Raw genomic sequence first — 18,999 nt, forward strand, 5'->3', positions numbered from 1 at the left:
TCTAGGGCTGTGCGTGTCCACAGCCCTCCCCGCGATTCGAAGGAGCCTTGAACACGGTGGCTCAGGTCAGTTCAGTCGCTCAGTCGTGTCCGACTCTGTGCTAGTCCCCATGGACTGCAGCACGCTAGGCTTCCCTGTCCATCACCAACTCCTGGAGCTTGCCCAAACTCATGTCAATCGATTCAGTGATGCCGTCCAACCATCTCATCTTCTGTCGTCCCCTTCTCCTCCTGCCTTCAATCTTTCCCAGCATCAGGGTCTTTTCCAATGAGTCAGTTCTTCGCATCAGGTGGCCAAAGTACTGGAGTTTCTGCTTCAGCATCAGTCCTTCCAATGGATATTCAGGACTGATTTCTTTTAGGACTGACTGGTTTGCTCTTCTTTGCAGTCCAAGGGACTCTCAAGAGTCTTCTCCAACACCACAGTTCAAACACGCTGGCTAGGAGATCGGAAAAGGTGGGTGCGACGAGGTAGCTTGAAAGTTTCTAGCTCCGCTCGGTGTAGGCCCAGCCTCCACCCTTCCCTGTCCCGCCCCCGCAGCCGTCCGTTTCCGGCCACCCCTCCCGTGGGCACCCAGACACGCGCCGGCCGTCACGTGCGCCCCAGCCGGGCCCGCGGAAATGACGCAAGTCTTACGCGCCGCCAGGATGGCCGGGCCATGGCGGGGGGCACAGGCTGTGTGCGGCTGTGGGGAGCTGCAAGGTGTTGGGCGCTTCGGCGGCCGCTACTGGCCGCCGCCGGGGGGCGGGTCCCGACTGCGGCCAGAGCTTGGTTGCCCAGAGGCCGGAGGGCCTGCGACGCCTCGCCTCCATGGGCGCTGTGGGGCCAAAGCCCCGCGGCCGCGGGCCACTGGCGGGGACTTTGGGAGGCGAATAACCGCAGCGGCGGCGGCGCCTTCTCGGGAGGCGAGGATGCCTCCGAGGGCGGCGCGGAGGACGGGGCCTCGGGCGTGGGAGGCAGCGCGGGCGGCGGGGAGGGCCCTGTCATAACGGCGCTGACGCCTATGATGATCCCGGACGTATTCCCGCACCTGCCGCTCATCGCCGTTACTCGCAACCCAGTGTTCCCGCGCTTTATCAAGATTGTTGAGGTAATGAGCGCCCTGCCCTAGACCTCCGTTTCCCCACATCTGCACGCAGCGGGTTGCACCGAGGGATCATTTACCACCTTCATACCCCAGCAGCTTTTTCCAGGAGCGAAGCTTCTCCAACGCCTGGAGTTCGAGTACTAGTCTTCTCAGCACTAGCTCATGAACTTGAGCTAGATTCCTTCCCCTTTCAGATCCCTTTAGGAGAGTTGAATCCAGTGAGCTTAGGATTGTCCAGTAGACGCCCAGGCATAGAAATTTGGTGCCCGGAAGGATCAGAATAGTCTTGCCGCTCAGTTACTTTTCTGCGAGCCTCGGTAGCTGTTTTGTGACACTCTTCCCCAGGGCGATCTGCCTTCCTCATACCTTCATTACATGTTCGTTGAGGTCATGGGCCAGTTGCGGTTGTAAGTCTAAGGGATAGAGCAGTGAACAAAAATGGACACACATTCCTGCCTTTGGAGCTTAGGTTCCAGCGGGGATTCGAGAGGCGTATATAAGAGAAGTAAGTTAATTCTGTATCGGGAGGCCATAAGTAGTACAGAGAATGAGCGAGAGATTGTAGAGGAATTTTAGGAGGAAGGTGGCAGGAGGATGTTCTCAGGGATTTATTCATTCAGTAGAGTGTTCTTGGGGCTTCCAGGGTGCCTCGAAGCGGTAAAGAATTTGCCTACACTGCAGGAGACGTGAGTTGGATCTCTGGGTGGGGAAGATCCCCTTGGAGGAGGAAATGGCAGACCACTCCAGTATTCTTGCCTGGAGAATCCCATGAACAGAGGAGCCTGTTGGGCTACAGTCCATAGAGTTGCAAAGAATTGGACATGACTGAGGAAGCAGGCATGCAGAGTATTCTTGACTTGTTATCATGTAGCAGGCTGAGGATTCAGCAGAACAAGCTAGACACAGCCCTCTGCCTCAGGAACTTACATTCTGCAGGAATAGACAGTAAGAGCCATGGCTTAGGGGGTGGGCCGAGTGGACCAGGGTGATGCAACAGAAAGCAGTAGTGCAAGGAACTTAAGCTTTTTTTAAAAAAATTATTTTTGGCTGTGCTTGGTCTTCCTTGCTGTGCTAAGGTTTTCTCTAGTTGTGGCAAGTAGGGACTACCCTTGTTGCCTTTGGAGGGCTTCTCACCTTTGGAGTGGCTTCTCTTGTTGCACAGCACAGGCTCTAGAGTGTGGACTCAGTAGTTGCTCTCAGGCTTAGCATGTGGGATCTTCCCGGACCAGGGATTGAACCTGTGTCTCCTGCATCGGCAGGTGGATATTGAACCACTGGACCATCTGGGAAGTCCATACCTTAAGTTTTTAGAGTAGGAAGAACCTGAATGCCTGCTTTCTTCCCCACCCACCCCCATCTTTTCTTTAATGATGTGGAAACGAGTCTGTGGAGGAGGTTATCTGTTAACTGTCTAAACAAGGTCATACAATAAGTCAGCCTTGTCTGCATTCACCCTCCTCCCCTCACACTGCCATTTTTGCTGCGTAAATCTCAGGGATCCCTTGGAAAGCAGAGGGACAGCATTCAGTCAGCAAGTGGGGGACAGAAAGACATCCCCACCCCGGAACTGCTGATTGTGTGTGTCTGAGCTGCCCTTCAAGGTCGTTCTCTGATGTTAAATAGTGATTACTGGCAGGCCCTAAGGCCATACCTTGGAGGTTCCTATCCTGGTCCCTCTGTCCCCAGCTTGATAGCCTTGGGCAAGCTGTTCTCTGGACCTGCATTGCCTCGTCTGTGAAATGGGCAATCCCTCATTTCTTCGAGGTGTGGTGGGAGGTAAATGAGATCACGTGTAGGGGACTTAGAACCATGCCTGGTGCTTCATACGCCTTCATAAGAAGGGGCTGCTGTTTCCTCTATGGTGTGCTTCTGACACCTCAGAGATGACCCTTGTGGGACTTTTTTTTTCATCCTTGTCTCCCACTGCCAGCTGTCCTCTACCCTCCAGGCCTCTGGGGCCAGGACTGTCTGGCAGGTGTGATCCCCTTAGCCTTGCAAAGTGGCACCTGCCTCCTGTCCCTAGTGCCCAAGCAGGGATAAGATTCTTTCAAGAGACACTGTCTGCCCACCTAGGGCTAGCCTAGAGGTTACAGGAGTTGGTGGAGATGGTATGAGGCGCCTGTGGAACTCACATGGAGTCTGTCTCTTGCTGTACTCAGTCACTCAGTTGTGTTGCATTCTCTGCTCCCCCCTGGACTGTACCCCGCCAGGCTCCTCTGTCCATGGGATTTTCCAGGCAAGAATACTGAGAGTGGGTTGCCATTTTCTCCTCCAGTTCTATTGCTGTTACCTTGCAAATAAGGAAAAGGAGTCCTGCCAAACGGAGGGGACAGGTGTTAAGATGCAAGGGTCAGGGGACTTACCTGGTGGTCCACTGGTTAAGACTGGGTGCTTTCAATGCAGGGGGCACAGGTTTGATCCCTGGTCAGCAAACTATAATCCTGTGAAGTGTGGTCAAAGATGCAGCAGTCAGCTGTTAGGAGAAATTGGGAGCTTCCAGAGTACTCAATAAGTATTTCTGAACTTGTTAGCAAGGTTGGGATTACCCCTGATGTTGAAGTTGACCCTGTCTGTAGCTAACTTGCCCCAGTAGCCTCTCCTTATCAGTGGCCTCTAAGTGTAGATTAGTGATTCTTAAGTTTGGGTGAGTCAGGTACCCTCCTGATGGATGTCATGGGCCTTTATCCTGGAAGGAGTGCCTTTAGAGTGTCAGGAATCCCCATACCACGTGGTCATGGAGTGAGCTAGCACTGCTTCTTAGTCTGGTTCCTGAAACAGCAGCATCCCCTGGGAGCTCGCTTGAAATGCAGACTCCCAGGCCCATTCCAGCCCCCAGCAGATCAGATACTTTAGAGGTTGGGGCCCAGCTATCTGTTCTTAAACAAAAACAACCCTCCAGATGATTCTGATTCATGCCAACGTTTGAGTTCAGGTTGACCTGAACATTAGGTTGAGTTCAGGTCTGGCCTGGGGATGAACAGGGGCTTGAAGGGAATCGTTTGAGCCCTAAGCACACCTGTGCTGCTCCTCCCCCGCAGCTGTTTCCTGGGAAACATGTGCCCTCTACCTGCCAAGAAAATGACACGAGATTGCTCTGTGATTGAGGGGGGCGGGGTCGGATGATCAATAGATGGGATAGAGATGGGATTGGGATAACTGTCCGTGAAAATTGGAGTAAATTAGCTTGTGGAGTGTCCCGCAGTTGAGTTACGCATTTACCATCGTCCTCCTGACAAGAGCAGAGGGCTTAGACTTTCAAGCCAAGGCATTTCCCCCCAGAACCAGCTCTGGAAAGGGGATGTGAAATCAATTTCTTGGCTCTGGCTGTTCATCTCCTTTGAGTTTTCCTTTTAGCAAGACGGAAAAAAACTAAGGAGTGCGGCTCACCAGCACTGCCCCACTCCCTTCTCCACACCCGTCCTCTCTTTTCTTTTTGGTTCAGGAGTTCTTGGACCATGTGGGTTAGTCCTAGATCAGATTAGTGCATCTCCAGAGTGTAACACTGAAAATGCTAGAGCTGCTGTCAGAACATCAGCCAGAAAAACCTACCCTGTGTTTCACTTTGGGGTTGTTGTCATACTAGGTTAAAAATAAGAAGCTGGTTGAGCTGCTAAGAAGGAAAGTCCGCCTTGCCCAGCCGTATGCCGGCGTCTTTCTAAAGAAAGATGACAAGTAAGTGTAATTTCCCTCTCACCCTTTTGTTGAGACCACCCTGGAGTGTAGCTCCCTACAGAGCCTGATCAGTAGCCTAGACCTCTGGCCCTTGACCTGAAACAAACCTAGCAAAACCTACGGGGGACAAGACCAAGAGCTGAGCATCCCTTTTTAGATGGGGCTGAAGATTCCGCCCCGAGCCCTGGGCCTTGTGTGTAGTTCAGGTGGGGAGAAATTAACGTCGGGGACCCCCACTGTCAGACCAGAGCGAGGCCACTTCAGAGCAGAGCTAGGTGGGCAGGTGTGGGGGCTCAGGACTCATCCATCTCACTTCTGGGTAGGAATTAGTTCCACTTCAGAGTCAGAAGACACGTTCCAGGCCGGCTCCGAGAGAGGCGGTATGGAACGGAAGGCCAGGTTCCCTGTGGCCCTGCCTGCCTGTGTGCAGTGACCCTGCATCCCAGAGTGCCAGTGGGAGCCAGGAAGTCAAGGCAAGGATGGGCACTTCTCTGCTCCTGAGAGAGCCAGAGCATCTGTGCCCATGTGCCCCATGTCCCTCTCCCTCAGCAATGAGTCCGACGTGGTCGAGAGCCTGGATGAGATCTACCACACGGGGACGTTTGTGCAGATCCACGAAATGCAGGACCTGGGGGACAAGCTGCGCATGATCGTCATGGGACACCGGAGGTGCGGGGGTGGGACGGGAGGAGCGGCCACCGCTGGAGGTGGGCCCCCGTCCGCAGTCTCAGGGCCCTTCTCTTAAAGCACTACTCTGGGTGGTCAGGGAGAAGCCATCTCTCACGCTTATTAGTCCACAAAGCACCACAAAATAGAAGATGGCACGTTGTCATGTCTCCCACGTCTAAGTGTTGGCTCGCCATCCCCCTGGCACCCATGTCTGCAACTCCATTCAACTTGGCAGGTTGCAGGGTTTTTCTTGACTGTGCCGCATGCTATTCGGGATCTAGTTCCCCAACCAGGGATGGAACCCAGGCCCCCTGCAGAGGAAGCAGTGTTAACCACTGTTAGCCAGGGAAGCCCCAGGTTGTGGCTTTTCACTCCCCAGAGTACCTCTGCCTCCACTCTGCCAAAGGGCTGCATTCGTCTGTAGGCCCAGTCTAACCCCCTGGATTATTATGGCTAATCAAGAAAAACCTATCAGATGAGCTGGACTGAAGCTGGAAGAAACAGACTAGTTTTTCACGTGTTCCAGGGAACGTGTTCCAGGTCTCCCAAGATGAGACTGTTGTCAAAGGTGTCCTGTGATCCTGTGCATGTGGGAGACCTTTTAGAGTCACTAGCCATTAAGGCTGTAAATGTTCGGAAAAGCCTCTCACTGAAGATGCCGGTGGGGGTTTGTTGACTTGGGAGCCCCTGTCCTTTTTCTCACAGTCTTTAAAAAAAAAATTGGGCTCCGCTGGGTCTAAGTGGTAGCATGTGGGATCTAGTTCCCTGACCAGGAATCAAACCCAGGCCCCTTGCACTGGGAGTGTGGAGTCTTAGCCACTGGACCACCAGGGACATCCCATGGAGCCTTTTTCTCTGTCACCCTGCAGAGCACACCCCGGAGACAGTCTGGGCCAGCGGCGCCTCTGTGGACTGTCCAGGTGGCTGCACTGATTCCCATGCCTGTCTTCATGTTAGAGTCTGTTCGAGTCTGTTTTAGGGAAGAGGCTGCTCCTTTGTCTCCTGGGAGGAGTCCTGGCTCAAGAGAAATAGAATAAGATGCAACCAGAATTAATAAAGATAGGGGCAGCTCCTCACTGCCCTGCTTACCTGCAGGGTGCCTTGTAGAGTGAGTCCTGCTGACCTCTGAGGCCAGGTCACCCCAGGGCTCACCGAACCCCCACTGCCTTTTCTCTGTGCACCCTGGTGGTGTCTGCTGGGCACTGAGTCCGCACCCCTGGCAGTTCCCAGGCCTGCTCTCTCGGAGGGTGCTCTTGTCAGTTACCCTGCATGGTAAAGGAGCCAGCACATCAGTGACACCCGGCCTTCTGTCTGCCAGGCCCTCGGGTGTGAGTGGAGCAGCAGGTGAGGGACCCACCTTGGGGAGCTCATCCCGAGTGGGAAGAACAGGTCACAAGCTGAATTCTGATGGTGGCAAGTGCTTTGTGGGGGAAACAAAGATGGAGGGCGGTGCTGGGTGTTTGTGCAGGTGGGGCTGGACTTCACGTGGAGTGGTCAGGGAGAGCCTCTTGGTGGAGGCGCCCTTGAACCTAATGGTGTGCAGGAGCCACGGTGGGGTGTGCTGGAGGCTGGGGGAGGGGCAGACAGAGTCTCGGATGAACCCTGGAGGCGGGCTGCCACTGGCTTCCTCTTTCCCGGAGGGCAGTAGGTGTTGGAATGGATGAGTCGGCTGGAATCTGAGGGTGCAGGTTCTTCGGTTCTGAGACTGCAGCGAGCCTCAGGCCTGGTGGCTGCAGGGGTCTGGGCCCAGCGGGCCCTTCAGTCATGGACACTGCGGAGTAGTGTGCAGGCAGGACCCCCCCATCCCACCTCGGTGGTGGCTTTAGCCCCTCCTCCCGTCTTCAGGGTTCACATCAACCGACAGTTGGAGGTGGACCCCGAGGACCCCGAGGGTGAGAACAAGCAGAAGCTGCGCAAGAAGCCCAAGCGGGGCAAGAAAGAGGCAGAAGAGGATGGGGCCACCAAGCGGCCGCTGGAGGTGGTGGTGGGGCCTGGTCCCAGCCCTGCCGGCGAGGTGCTCATGGTGGAGGTGGAGAACGTGGCCCACGAGGACTTCCAGGTCACGGAGGAGGTGAAAGTGAGTGCAAGGGTGTGGGGGGCAGAGGGCCATGTTCTCCCAGGAGTCCTGGGAGGAGCCAGTGGCTGGCAGGGAGGAGGTGGGCTTGGGCCTCAGCTGCTGTGGAGGAACCGGGTCCAGGCCGGAGGGGTCCAGGCCGGAGGGGAAGGGCTCGGGGCCGCAGACCCTCTGGTCTGGTGACCCACGCTCGGGGCTCCCCTGCCCACCAGGCGCTGACTGCGGAGATCGTGAAGACCATCAGGGACATCATTGCCTTGAACCCACTCTACAGGTTGGTTTCGGCACTCTCCCAGGGGCGGGGCTGGCCTGGGCGTGTCCTCCTCGAGGGGCTCCTGACGCAGCCCAGGTCAGGGGAGCTGTCGGCAGATGGGAGGGTGTGTCAGGAGGGGTGGCCTCCGTGGTGGTTGGTGCCCGGGTGCAGCGCCTGCATCCCTTGCAGGGAGTCAGTGCTGCAGATGATGCAGGCCGGCCACAGGGTGGTGGACAACCCCATCTACCTGAGCGACATGGGCGCGGCGCTGACGGGGGCCGAGTCCCACGAGCTGCAGGAAGTCCTGGAGGAGACCAACGTGAGTGCGCCCGCAGGCCCCCCCACTGGCTGCTGCTCCTGGGCCCTGCTGGGGGGCAGTTTCACATTAGCCTGCCTCCTTCGTCTGCCTCCGACCCCTGGTTCTTGATAGTGGCCGCGTGGTGTCCTACTGGGCAGCGCCCATCATTCAGGGGGTGGCATGTTTGGGTTGTCCCCAGACTCAACATTAGAAGCAGTGCCTCTGCCAACGTCCTGGTCCCCACAGCCTGCTGGCCTGCAGGGTGTGGCTGGAGCCCTGGGTCCAGGGGGCAGGCCTCTCAGATTTGGGGAGGCTTGGCCTGTCCACCGCCAGGGTTCATGCTCCTTGTGCCCTGCTTCCCCGGCCCCCCGACCCTCGGCCTGCACACATGATCTTCCCTTTCTTGGCAGATTCCAAAGCGGCTGTATAAGGCCCTGTCCCTTCTCAAGAAGGAGTTCGAACTGAGCAAGCTGCAGCAGCGCCTGGGCCGAGAGGTGAGCAGAGGCTGCGAACCCATGGCAACGTCACGCTGGGGCCAGGGGCTGTGCGCAGAGGGAGAGGTCCCCCGACTGTCCAGGGAGCTCTGGGGGAAACCTAGAAATTGGGAGGCAGCCTGGGAAAGGTTGAAGGGACTTTCCCCACACTCAGCTGGTGGAGGCCTACCTTTGCTGCTCGGACTGTCCGTTTACCTTTTCCAGATTTAGGTCACTTTTATCATTTAGTTTTTTAAAAAATTTTTACTGGAGTATAGTTGACTTACAGTGATGTATTACTTTCTGCTATACACCAAAGTGAATTAGTTATACAAATATTCTCATTCTACATTCATTTCCAACATAGGCTGTCGTATTACTTGATTCTACGTTAGGAAAAAAGTCATATTACATCTTCCATTGGAAAACCCACGAGGCAGCTGTCACTGCAAGATGCAGGGCAGCATGACCCGGGGCAGGCGCCAGTGTCGAGCCTGTGTCCTGCTGTGTCAGCTTTTAGAGAGAGGGTGACGCCGCCTTGATGAGCATGGGGGACATGCTGGCATCAAGTCCGGCTTTCCCTGGTTGTAACCAGGATTAAAGGGCAGATCCCTTCCTCCCCTGGAAGGTGGGGTCACTTATGGCGAGACCCATGTGCGGGGTACTCCAGGTTGAAGGTGAGGGGCATTGGCGGCTGGGTGCCCCCGGTTTGTCTCCTGGGTCCCGAGGATGTGGCAGGCCCACCCGGGCCTCGGCCCCCGCTCTGGTCTGACAGTGGCCTGCGCCCCATAGGTGGAGGAGAAGATCAAGCAGACCCACCGCAAGTACCTGCTGCAGGAGCAGCTGAAGATCATCAAGAAGGAGCTGGGCCTGGAGAAGGATGACAAGGACGCCATCGAGGAGAAGTTCCGTGAGCGGCTTAAGGAGCTCGTGGTCCCCAAGCACGTCATGGACGTGGTGGACGAGGAGCTGAGCAAGCTGGGCCTGCTGGACAACCATTCCTCCGAGTTCAAGTGAGCGAGTGCCAGGGGGCCTGGCGCAGGGGCCAGGATCTGACCCTGAAGCCCAGGACGGTGGGGGCCCCTCGGGCGTGTTCTTGTCAGCACACATGTTCAGTCCCCTCGTGTGGTCCCTGTGGGGGTTGGGTCTCTGTCGCCCATGTTTCATAGATGAAGGAATCGCGGCTTGGAGAAGTTAAATCAGTGCCCCTGCCCCTGGGCTGGTAGATGGGGACGGATTTGAAGCCAGAGATGTTGGGCTGCAAGCCCGTGCCACCAGTCAGGACTAGGAGGCCCCAGGGCCAGTGCCTCAAGGCCAGCTCCTCCCCTGACCTTCTGTCCCCTGGTCTCCTCTGGCGGCTCTGAGAGTTACGAAACGAGTGTCTTCCTGGGGGCCTGGTCTTGCTGTCGTTCTCCTGCGCATGCTGGCTGGGGGTCAGGGCACCATGTGATGCTTCTGACTCTGCCTGGGCGCTGCTCCGGGACAGCTACTCAGACGGGCGGGTTTCCCAGGCTGCTGTGTTAGGCCCCTGTCTGATCAGGGTGTCTGGTGGGGTCTGGTCTCTTGCTCAGGGACCCTGGGACTCCCTGGTTTCCCCAGATGCCACAGGCCTGTACACCAGAGACACTTCCAGCTCCTCTCCCTGGGGCAGCAGTACATTCCCCACGTTCACATCAGGGTGGACCACACATGTAGTGCCCCAGACAGCACAGACTTCTCTTCCGGTCTAGAGGCAGAGACCCTCATTTCTGGTGTGATGAGAAGGATGGGTTCCTTCTGGAGGCCTGGGGGGAATCATTTCTAGCCTCTTCCAGCTTTTTGGAAACATTCCTCAGCTCCCCGCCCATCCTTCTTCAGAGCGCCTCTCCCACCTCTGCTCTGTTGTCTGGCTCCTCCTCTGACTCTGCCCTTCCTGCCTGCTCCTCCTCAGGCCCCTTGAGAGGGGGTTCCTCTGTCCCCGGGTCACAGCTCCAGGCCTCAGTTTCCCCACTTGCGCTCCTGAGCTGTGGGACTCTGAGCCATCCCCATGCTCACTGAGCCTCTGGGCCAGGAGCTGTGCCCACACAGGCAGACCTTGGGACACCGCAGGCTTGGTGCACAGCAGGAAAGTGAGTCATGTGAATTTTCTTGGTTTCCCTGTTGTGTGTAAAAGTTATGTTTACCCCATACTGTAGTTTAAGTATGCAGTTGCATTCTGTCTAAAAAAAGAAAAAAGCATGTTACATGCTTTAATTAAGAAGTGCTTTATCACTTGCTGAGACAGGGTTAATACAGACCTTCATGGTATAAAACACACAGTGTCTGCCTGGAGCAGTAGGTGAGGCATGCCTGCATCCCAGAGGGCCGGCCTGTCGAGCGTACACTGTGTAGTTCCAGTGTTGGGTGCCTGGGTCCCAGCGCCGTGGGTATGCAGTTGGGGAGTCAGGCGGCTCGCAGGGCCCGCTCATCAGCTCTCATCTGTCCCATGGTAGCGTCACCCGCAACTACCTGGACTGGCTGACGTCCATCCCGTGGGGCAAGTACAGCGACGAGAACCTAGACCTGGTGCGGGCCCAGGCGGTACTGGAGGAGGACCACTACGGCATGGAGGACGTCAAGAAGCGCATCCTGGTGAGGGATCCCATCCCGGCCCACATCCTCATACATGCATGGGGGGCCTGGGATCTAGGACTCCCCATGTAGTTGGGGAGGCCCAGAGGAGCCCCCTGTGAGTCTGGGGTCTGGGAGGGGCCTGGATGTGGCAAGGCTGGAGTGGTGTCAGCAGGGACCTGAGGGACCAGTGTTGGAGTAGCTCAGAGGTGCCAGGGGCCGCCAGGGCTCACAGTCCACCAGGGGGATAAAAATCGTGCTCATGAGAGGAGGAAACGGGGCAGAGGCATCTGGCTGAGGGCTGGTGGGCCTGGCATTGGGGTCACCCCCCCAGTCAGTCCCCACATCCCCTGGCGCTTGCTCATCCTGTTGGTGCCACAGGCTGTCCCTCCCTATGACAAAATCACAGTCTGGTCAGCTTGGCCCCTCCAGGCCAGGCGCTGTCCCTTCCTGCAGCCCCACGTAACTGGCCACAGGGAGCTTCAGGCCAGGTGGGACCCCTTGCCCTTCAGAAAGTCCGGCACTGTCTCATACAGTCGCCTATGCACGCAGGAGTTCATCGCCGTCAGCCAGCTCCGGGGCTCCACCCAAGGCAAGATTCTCTGCTTCTACGGCCCTCCGGGTGTGGGCAAGACCAGCATCGCCCGTTCCATCGCCCGTGCCCTGAACCGGGAGTACTTCCGCTTCAGTGTTGGAGGCATGACAGATGTGGCCGAGATCAAGGGGCACAGGTAGGCCCGCCCCCCCATCCCCAGAGCTCACCTCTCCTCTTGTCAGCCTTCCTTTTCCTGGGTCTGTTCCTGCTCTGGAATCATGATGGGGACAAGCAGCAAACTGCACACAGGAGTAGGTAACTGAAAAGGTGTTTATCGACTTCAGGTCCAGCTTGATCAGGGTGCTCAAACATTCGCTCAAAATCTCAGCTTCTCAATCACTGGGAGAGCCTCTCGGCCGGGCTGTCAGTAGACAGCTGCGTGGCTCCAGCTGGCATCCCACCAGCTCAGCTCCTCACAACACTGGCCGAAGTTCAGGAAGTGTGTCGTGGCCGCAGGCCTGGGCACTAGAGTGGGGGATCTCCCTGGTGAAGACTCGGGGCCTGTCTTGGTTCTTTCCCTTGTCAGGTGCAGAGCGGGGGATGGCATCCCCTGTGTGCAGGCTCTTACAGCCACCTGGGCCATGCATGGCACCCTTCGGCGGGACGTTCAGGGTGTTGTGTTCCAGGGCTTCCCACCCTGTTGGCCTCTGCAGAGGGTGGGTCTCTGAAAAGCCTGGCTCAGTGAGACACAAGCACAACAGATACATGAGTGTCTGCTCTGAGCTGACTTGGAGCATACCTTTATCCGGTGGTGGTCAAAGAAGGGTTAAATCTGTGTCTAAATTACTTTTCTGGTTTTTCTAAAAACATGGACAGTCCTGGACACTGGGACCTGCAGGTCTCCTTGGCAGCAGTCCTCCTGAAAGCATGTGCCGGCTGGGCCCTGGGCCTGGTGACCCAGGCATCGAAGACATTGCTGCCACAGGCCCCAGCTGCTCCCCACTCTCTCCTTCTGCTGAGCCAGGCCATGCAAGCTGGATTTTGCTATCTAGGGGGATGAGTCCGAGTGACACTTGCTGTGAACCTGTTCCCTGCCCTTCCTGCCTGAGCTGGGGGAGGGATACTCCAGCATCGAGGTGATCTAGTGCCCTGCTCACCTGCAGAGCATGGAAGCATTTATCTTCTGCTGGGGCCGCCACGCTGTTTGTGTCTCCCTGTGTCTCCTCTGGGCGGCTCTCAGGGGCATGTGGGCGTCCCGGAGCTCCAGGGAGCTGGGCCTCAGGCACTGGTCTGGCTAGCCCAGGTGCTGGGGCACCTACCACCCCACCCTGCCCTCCTCCCCAGGCGGACGTACGTGGGTGCCATGCCGGGCAAGATCATCCAGTGTCTGAAGAAGACCAAGACGGAGAACCCCCTGGTCCTGATAGACGAGGTGCGTGGGGCTTGGGGGCAGGCCTGGCTGGGCGCACACCCCTCCCCGAGGCTGGACGTGGGCCCTGGGCCTTCCTGGCCCCCACTCCAGGTGGCCCTGAGATGAGGAGTCTGTGTTCAAGGTGAAACCATGGCCCCTGCGGTTTCCATGGTGCCAGAGTCACGGGGTGGCCTTGCTGCTCCCAGGCTGTCTCCTGACAGTGGCGCCCCTGCCCTGGAGGGCGCCGTCCCTGCCACAGTCTCGTGGTCCTGCCAGCCCCCTGCTCTTCTTTCTGCTCCAGTCTTCCCCAGCCCGACCCCTGGGTCTGTCTCCCACTGGGGTGTCTGGTGAGCAGGTGCTGGGGCAGGACAGGGGCCAATACCCCGCCCCTTTCAGGTGGACAAGATCGGCCGGGGCTACCAGGGCGACCCCTCGTCTGCACTGCTTGAGCTGCTGGACCCCGAGCAGAATGCAAACTTTCTGGACCACTACCTGGACGTGCCCGTGGACTTGTCCAAGGTACGTGTCCCGCCTGGGGCTGGGCCAGCGGGGAGGGGTGGGCGCCCTGTCCCCCTGCACCTCACAGCCCCGCCCCCAGGTGCTGTTCATCTGCACGGCCAACATCACCGAGACCATCCCTGAGCCACTGCGGGACCGCATGGAGATGATCAACGTGTCCGGCTACGTGGCTCAGGAGAAGCTCGCCATCGCTGAGGTGAGACACTCACAGCCCGGCCCTGGGCTCAGGAAACAGTCAGGTGCTCCCTTGGGGCCAGGCCCTCAGCTAGAGCTCAGGGTACTGCTCCGGGGCTCTCCTGCCAGAGGGACAGAAGGCATGGGGTGGGATGACGAGAAGCAGACGAGACCGGCGTCAACCGTTCCTGCCAGGCACACCTCTGACCCTGAGGCGGCAGTGGGGGTCCCTGCACCTGCCGGTTCCCTCGGAGGGTCCCGTGAGGCAGTGTGGTCTGGACACTTGGCATCTAGGAATAGCGTGAGACCCAGGGTCAGCGCTCAGAGCACAGCACAGTCCCCACCTTGGATGCAGGCCCCAAGTCCCTGGCCTGTCTTACTTCAGACTGGCCAGATGTCAGTCAGGGGTCCCCCCATCCTCTCTTCAGTTTGATAATTTGCTGGAACAGCCTACAGAACTCAGGAAATGGGTTTATTCACTGTTACCAGTTTATTATAAAGGAGTCAACCAGGGAACAGCCAAAACAGAGACACTGGGGCAAGGTGTGGGGAAGGGCCCATTTCTCGGGTTCTTGATCGGATCCTTGGCTATGTGTGATTAGCCCCCCAACCCCCTGCCCTCTCTGGGGGCAGAAACTTCTGGCCCCCAGCCAGCTATGCTAATAATCACCTTGTTATTCTTAGTGTTCTAGGAGGGGCTTTTCCTGAATAAGAAGGGCTGCTCTTCTTGTCCCTGTCACTTGGGAAGCCCCACGGGTCTTGGAAGCGCTTGTGCAGGAATTCTCCTCATGTCCCAACGCCACAGGCCATAGAACAAGAGCAGGAGACACCTCTGCGAGCACAGTGCTGACGTAGCACAGCCCTACCCATGGCCTCAGCCCCCCCCCCCCCCCCCCCCCCGGGGTCCTGAGTTGAGCTGTGATAGGAAGCCCCCGCCTTTAATGTCACACATGTGGCTGGTGTCCAGGTCCGGTCACTGACAGCTGTGGGCTTTACAGGGAGGCCGTGGTTCCCAGTTCTGTGACAGCCTGCCTGGCCTTTTCCTGGTCCCAGGCTCACCCAAGGTTTGGGCCTCTACCTGCACCTCTGTGTAAGAAGCTTTTCCTGGGTGGGGGGTCCTTCCCTTCTTCTGGTGCCCGGGGGTGCGGCAGCTTTGCTAGCCTGCAGTCAGGAAAGCCAGGTTTCCTTTCCAGGGGACTGTATTCCTCACATAGTGTTCTCTTTCTAGCAGGGGCTTGAGTGAACTTGTCCTCTTGAGCCTTCTGCAGCTGTGACTGTAGCTGGCTCCCAGTCTGTGTGTCCCCTGGGGGGGTGGGGGGTGGGCGGCGAGAAAAAGAGCTCTTGGCTGAGGTGGTGGGGGTGCTGGACTCACCCCAGCCTGAAGACTTGATGGCACAGAGGAGGGGCAGGCTTGGCGGAGTGGGTAGAGGGCTTCCTTCAAGCCCCTGAAGGAGGAGGAAGATGAGGACTAGGGGATGCATCAGGCCTGTGGTCAGTGCTCAGGACTGACTGTCCGGCCACTGCTGTGTGGCAGGAGTGACCTGCTCCCCGTCCTCGCCTGTCCTGGGCAGCAGCCACTAACCAGTCTCTGTATGAGGAGCAAGTCTAGGGGATCAAGGAGGCCTTCCTGGAGGAAGAGGCACCTACGATGACATCTGAAGGGAGGGCAGGAGTCAGATCCCAACAGGATGCAGCAGGAGCAGAGGCTGGAGCCTTAGGAGCATGTGGAGGTGGCAGGCTGGTGTCTGCAGGTCCCATGCCCTCTGTTCAGGATCCTGGCACCTGCCAGGCTCGCTGTGTGCACCTCACGTCCTGGCCTGACTCCTCACCCTTTGGGTCTGGGCTTAGGCATGGCCTCCTGGAGCAGCCTCCCTGACACGCTGTCGTTGCTGGATGACCCCGAGTGGACAGGGGCTCCTCAGGGCAGGCCCAGGGCCTACCTCAGTGACCTCATCTACCCAGCCCAGCCAGGGGTCTTGGAAGGCTAGGTGGGGGGTCCCAGAGAGGCCCTGGGGGTCCTGACGGCAGCTCTCCTGCCTGTAGCGGTACCTGGTTCCTCAGGCCCGTGCCCTCTGTGGCTTGGACGAGAGCAAGGCCAAGTTGTCGTCCGACGTGCTGACCCTCCTCATCAAGCAGTACTGCCGGGAGAGCGGTGTCCGCAACCTGCAGAAGCAGGTGGAGAAGGTGAGCCGCCTGCCCAGTGGCAGATGGAGCCTGGGGCCATGCTGGCTAAAGTGGGCCCAGCCAGTCGGGGGACACACACCACAGTGGGTGCCCAGAGGAGTCACAGCCACAGACAGGAAGTAGATGGTAGGGTCAGGGCTGGGGTCAGGGAACAGGGAGTGAGTGCTTAATGATCAGAGGGTTCTAGAAGGATGGTTGGACACGAGCCCTCGTGCACTTCTGCCAGAGCTGTATGCTTACTAATGGCTGAGATGGTTTTAGGTCGTGTGTGTGTCCCCACAACTGTAAAAAGTTAAGAAGCTAGTGGAGGTGAGCTGGGGTCAGGTTGGGGACGGGACGGTCCCCCAGCCCACGGTGCCCGTGCAGGTGTTACGGAAGTCTGCCTACAAGATTGTCAGTGGTGAGGCTGAGTTTGTGGAGGTGACGCCCGAGAACCTGCAGGACTTCGTGGGGAAGCCAGTGTTCACAGTGGAGCGCATGTATGACGTGACACCGCCTGGCGTGGTCATGGGCCTGGCCTGGACGGCCATGGGTGAGTGGCCTCTGTACCCCCAGGAGAGGTGGGAGCGCTCACCGTGGGGTGCTCTGAACGCCCTTCCTGCTGGTAGGAGTGCGCAGGGCTGATTTGGGGACCCTGAGGCAGTGGCAGCGCCCTGTGAGCTTCGAGTTCCTGGTTTTCAGGCTTGCCTGAAGGAGAGCCCCTCACAGCAGGAGAGGCCGCTCTGGATAAAGGGTTCAGGGAAGGGCTTCCTGTCCAAGTGACCTCGTTGAGCCCACTGGCCCTGGGGTCTGGGAGCTGCAAGGTGGTGAGAGAGCAGCTCGGGGGCTTACGTAGCTGAGAAACATGTCTGCAGGCAGGCAGGGGCTGGGTGTCAAAGGAAGTGGGCTGAGGGCATGGAGTCTGCTGATTTGGGCTGTACTGAGAGAACTGTGCTCCTGAGCCTGCAGGCTCTGTGCTGGAGGCAGGTACACGGGGAAGCCCAGCACAGAGGGCTTCAGGTTTTCGCGTAACCGGTCCGTCCCTGGCAGCTCCACCTGCCGCCCCGAGGAGGTGGCTGCAGGGACAGTGAGAGCACTGAGGGCTGAGGAGGTTCTAGGTCGGGATGAGCTGCGTAAGGAACTTTACTGGGAAGTGCTGAGCAGGTGGTGGGGGCGACTGTCCTGGAGTCGGGCTGCCCTGGTTCATGGCTCTGCCCTCGGGTCCCCAGGAGGCTCCACGCTATTTGTTGAAACGTCCCTGAGACGGCCGAGAGACAGAGACAGCGACAGCGACAAGGGGGACAAGGATGGGAGCCTAGAGGTGACGGGCCAGCTGGGGGAGGTGATGAAGGAGAGCGCCCGCATCGCCTACACTTTTGCCAGGGCCTTCCTGATGCAGCATGACCCCTCCAACAAGTTCCTGGTGACATCACACATCCACCTGCACGTGCCTGAGGTGAGGCCCACCCTGATCCCGCCCTGTGTCGCGCCCACCAGGCTGCCTGCCCACCTGCCCATCTCCCTGCAGGGTGCCACCCCCAAGGACGGCCCGAGTGCCGGCTGCACCATTGTCACGGCCCTGCTCTCCCTGGCTCTGGACCGGCCAGTACGGCAGAACCTGGCCATGACGGGCGAGGTCTCCCTCACAGGGAAAGTGCTGCCTGTGGGCGGCATCAAAGAGAAGACCATCGCGGTGAGTGCTGCACTGGCTCAGCAACAGAGATCTGGACAACACATGGCCATCACAGCCATCACTCAGGGCTGACCGCACCTCCAGGGGAAAAGGCAGGCTGACAGGCTGTTTACAGACAGGAAAAGTGAGGCTCTTTGGGCTTCAGGTTGGACCCAGGGTTGCCTGGCCTGGAGCATCTATTAAGCTGACAGTGTGACAACTACACCGCTTTCCCCACCAGTGGCTCTCAAAGCCTTTCCAACCTGTCTCGGCTCCTTCCTGAGGTTGAGATTCGGGTCTCCATCTCTGCCCACAGTGGCTGAGCACTGAGCACGTGGCTGCGGGAGACAGCAGCAGGGGGCTGGGCTCAGGCGGTGCAGGTGGACAAGGGCCCAGAGCCGGAGTCTCCCCAGGTGTGCTGTAGGCTGGACTGTGGAGGCAGCCCTTTGTCCTGGGATTCTCCTGTATTGGGCTGAGGGGTTCCTAACAGAGCCCCACTGTCTCTGAGCCCCCACACACCTCACTGTGGCACCCTGGTTCTGGCCCTCATGCTCTACCCTGCTATCTCAAAGGGACCGTGGCCCCCAGGGGCTCCCGTGAGGGAGACACCCCAGGCAGGGTGTGGGGACCTTGCTTTCCTCACCTGTAGACTGGGAGCTTCCATGGGCCACTATCCCTAAAGCAGCTCATGGGAACCCCCACCCCCCGAGGAGGAGTCAGGCTGAGGAACAGGTCATGCAGTGTGGGAACCTTCAGCTCCTGTGCACTTTTAGGTGCCAAACCTCAAAATGTAAAGCAGTGGGTGCTGTGATTGACCTAAGAAGCCATGTACACCACACTGCATGTATTTCGAGGCCCACCTGGGGTAAGGGAGCATCTGAGCAGAAGCCTGAGCCCTGCTCCCCAGGCTGCTAGAGTGGAGGCTGGCGATGGTCCCTGGTTCCTCATCTATGCAAGGAAGGGTGGGCACTGGGAGTGTGGCTCCCTGCCCAGCTCTCTCCTTCCTCACCACTGACCTGCCACCCCCTCCCTCCCAGGCCAAGCGCGCTGGGGTGACCTGCATCGTCCTGCCAGCTGAGAACAAGAAGGACTTCTATGACCTGGCTGCCTTCATCACTGAGGGCCTGGAGGTGCACTTCGTGGAGCACTACCGCGAGATCTTTGACATCGCCTTTCCTGAGGAGAGGGCCGAGGCCCTGGCGGTGGAGCGGTGACAGCAGCCCTTGGTACCCTTGTTCTGATGCCAGAACTGCATCCCGGGAGGGGCTCTGGGCAGCTGAGCCCCAGGAAGCTTGGGGGAGACTGGAAGCCCGATCTTAATTATGGCTGAATCAGTGTATTTAATTATGATTAAAAACCGTTTCCAGTACTGCTTGGCTGTGGCCTCTTTTGTTGCCTACCACCCCCCTC

At 58.3% G+C, this 18,999-nt stretch overlaps 1 protein-coding gene across 2 annotated transcripts; it reads left to right on the forward strand.

The window, feature by feature from the left end:
- Nucleotides 1–14: 14 nt before the first annotated feature.
- Nucleotides 15–18,958, forward strand: LONP1 (lon peptidase 1, mitochondrial). Of its 2 annotated transcripts, XM_020883708.2 has the most exons (19): nucleotides 15–65; nucleotides 389–456; nucleotides 4,671–4,759; nucleotides 5,309–5,428; nucleotides 7,274–7,505; nucleotides 7,715–7,776; nucleotides 7,945–8,074; nucleotides 8,464–8,547; nucleotides 9,319–9,539; nucleotides 10,998–11,136; nucleotides 11,668–11,846; nucleotides 12,995–13,082; nucleotides 13,458–13,580; nucleotides 13,660–13,776; nucleotides 15,798–15,938; nucleotides 16,305–16,470; nucleotides 17,147–17,373; nucleotides 17,446–17,610; nucleotides 18,627–18,958. In XM_020883708.2, exons 4-19 carry the CDS (start codon nucleotides 5,379–5,381, stop codon nucleotides 18,801–18,803), a joined length of 2,301 nt encoding a protein of 766 aa, XP_020739367.2. In that variant the 5' UTR covers nucleotides 15–65; nucleotides 389–456; nucleotides 4,671–4,759; nucleotides 5,309–5,378; the 3' UTR covers nucleotides 18,804–18,958. The 2 variants fall into 2 exon arrangements, with proteins under 2 accessions (XP_020739367.2, XP_020739366.2); XM_020883707.2 differs by lacking the exons at nucleotides 15–65; nucleotides 389–456 and adding an exon at nucleotides 629–1,090.
- The last annotated feature ends 41 nt before the right edge of the window (nucleotides 18,959–18,999 follow it).

The sequence above is a fragment of the Odocoileus virginianus genome, chromosome 3 (assembly GCF_023699985.2).
Source record: "Odocoileus virginianus isolate 20LAN1187 ecotype Illinois chromosome 3, Ovbor_1.2, whole genome shotgun sequence".
Taxonomy (NCBI): Eukaryota; Metazoa; Chordata; class Mammalia; order Artiodactyla; family Cervidae; genus Odocoileus; species Odocoileus virginianus.

Bases quoted from the DNA above. Each gene is read 5' to 3' on its own strand.
- LONP1 (XM_020883707.2), top strand. From the start codon at position 659: ATGGCGGGGGGCACAGGCTGTGTGCGGCTGTGGGGAGCTGCAAGGTGT. The intron at 7,777-7,944 runs GTTGGTTTCGGC...CATCCCTTGCAG, and splicing joins GCCTTGAACCCACTCTACAG to GGAGTCAGTGCTGCAGATGA. The intron at 13,777-15,797 runs GTGAGACACTCA...TCCTGCCTGTAG, and splicing joins AGAAGCTCGCCATCGCTGAG to CGGTACCTGGTTCCTCAGGC.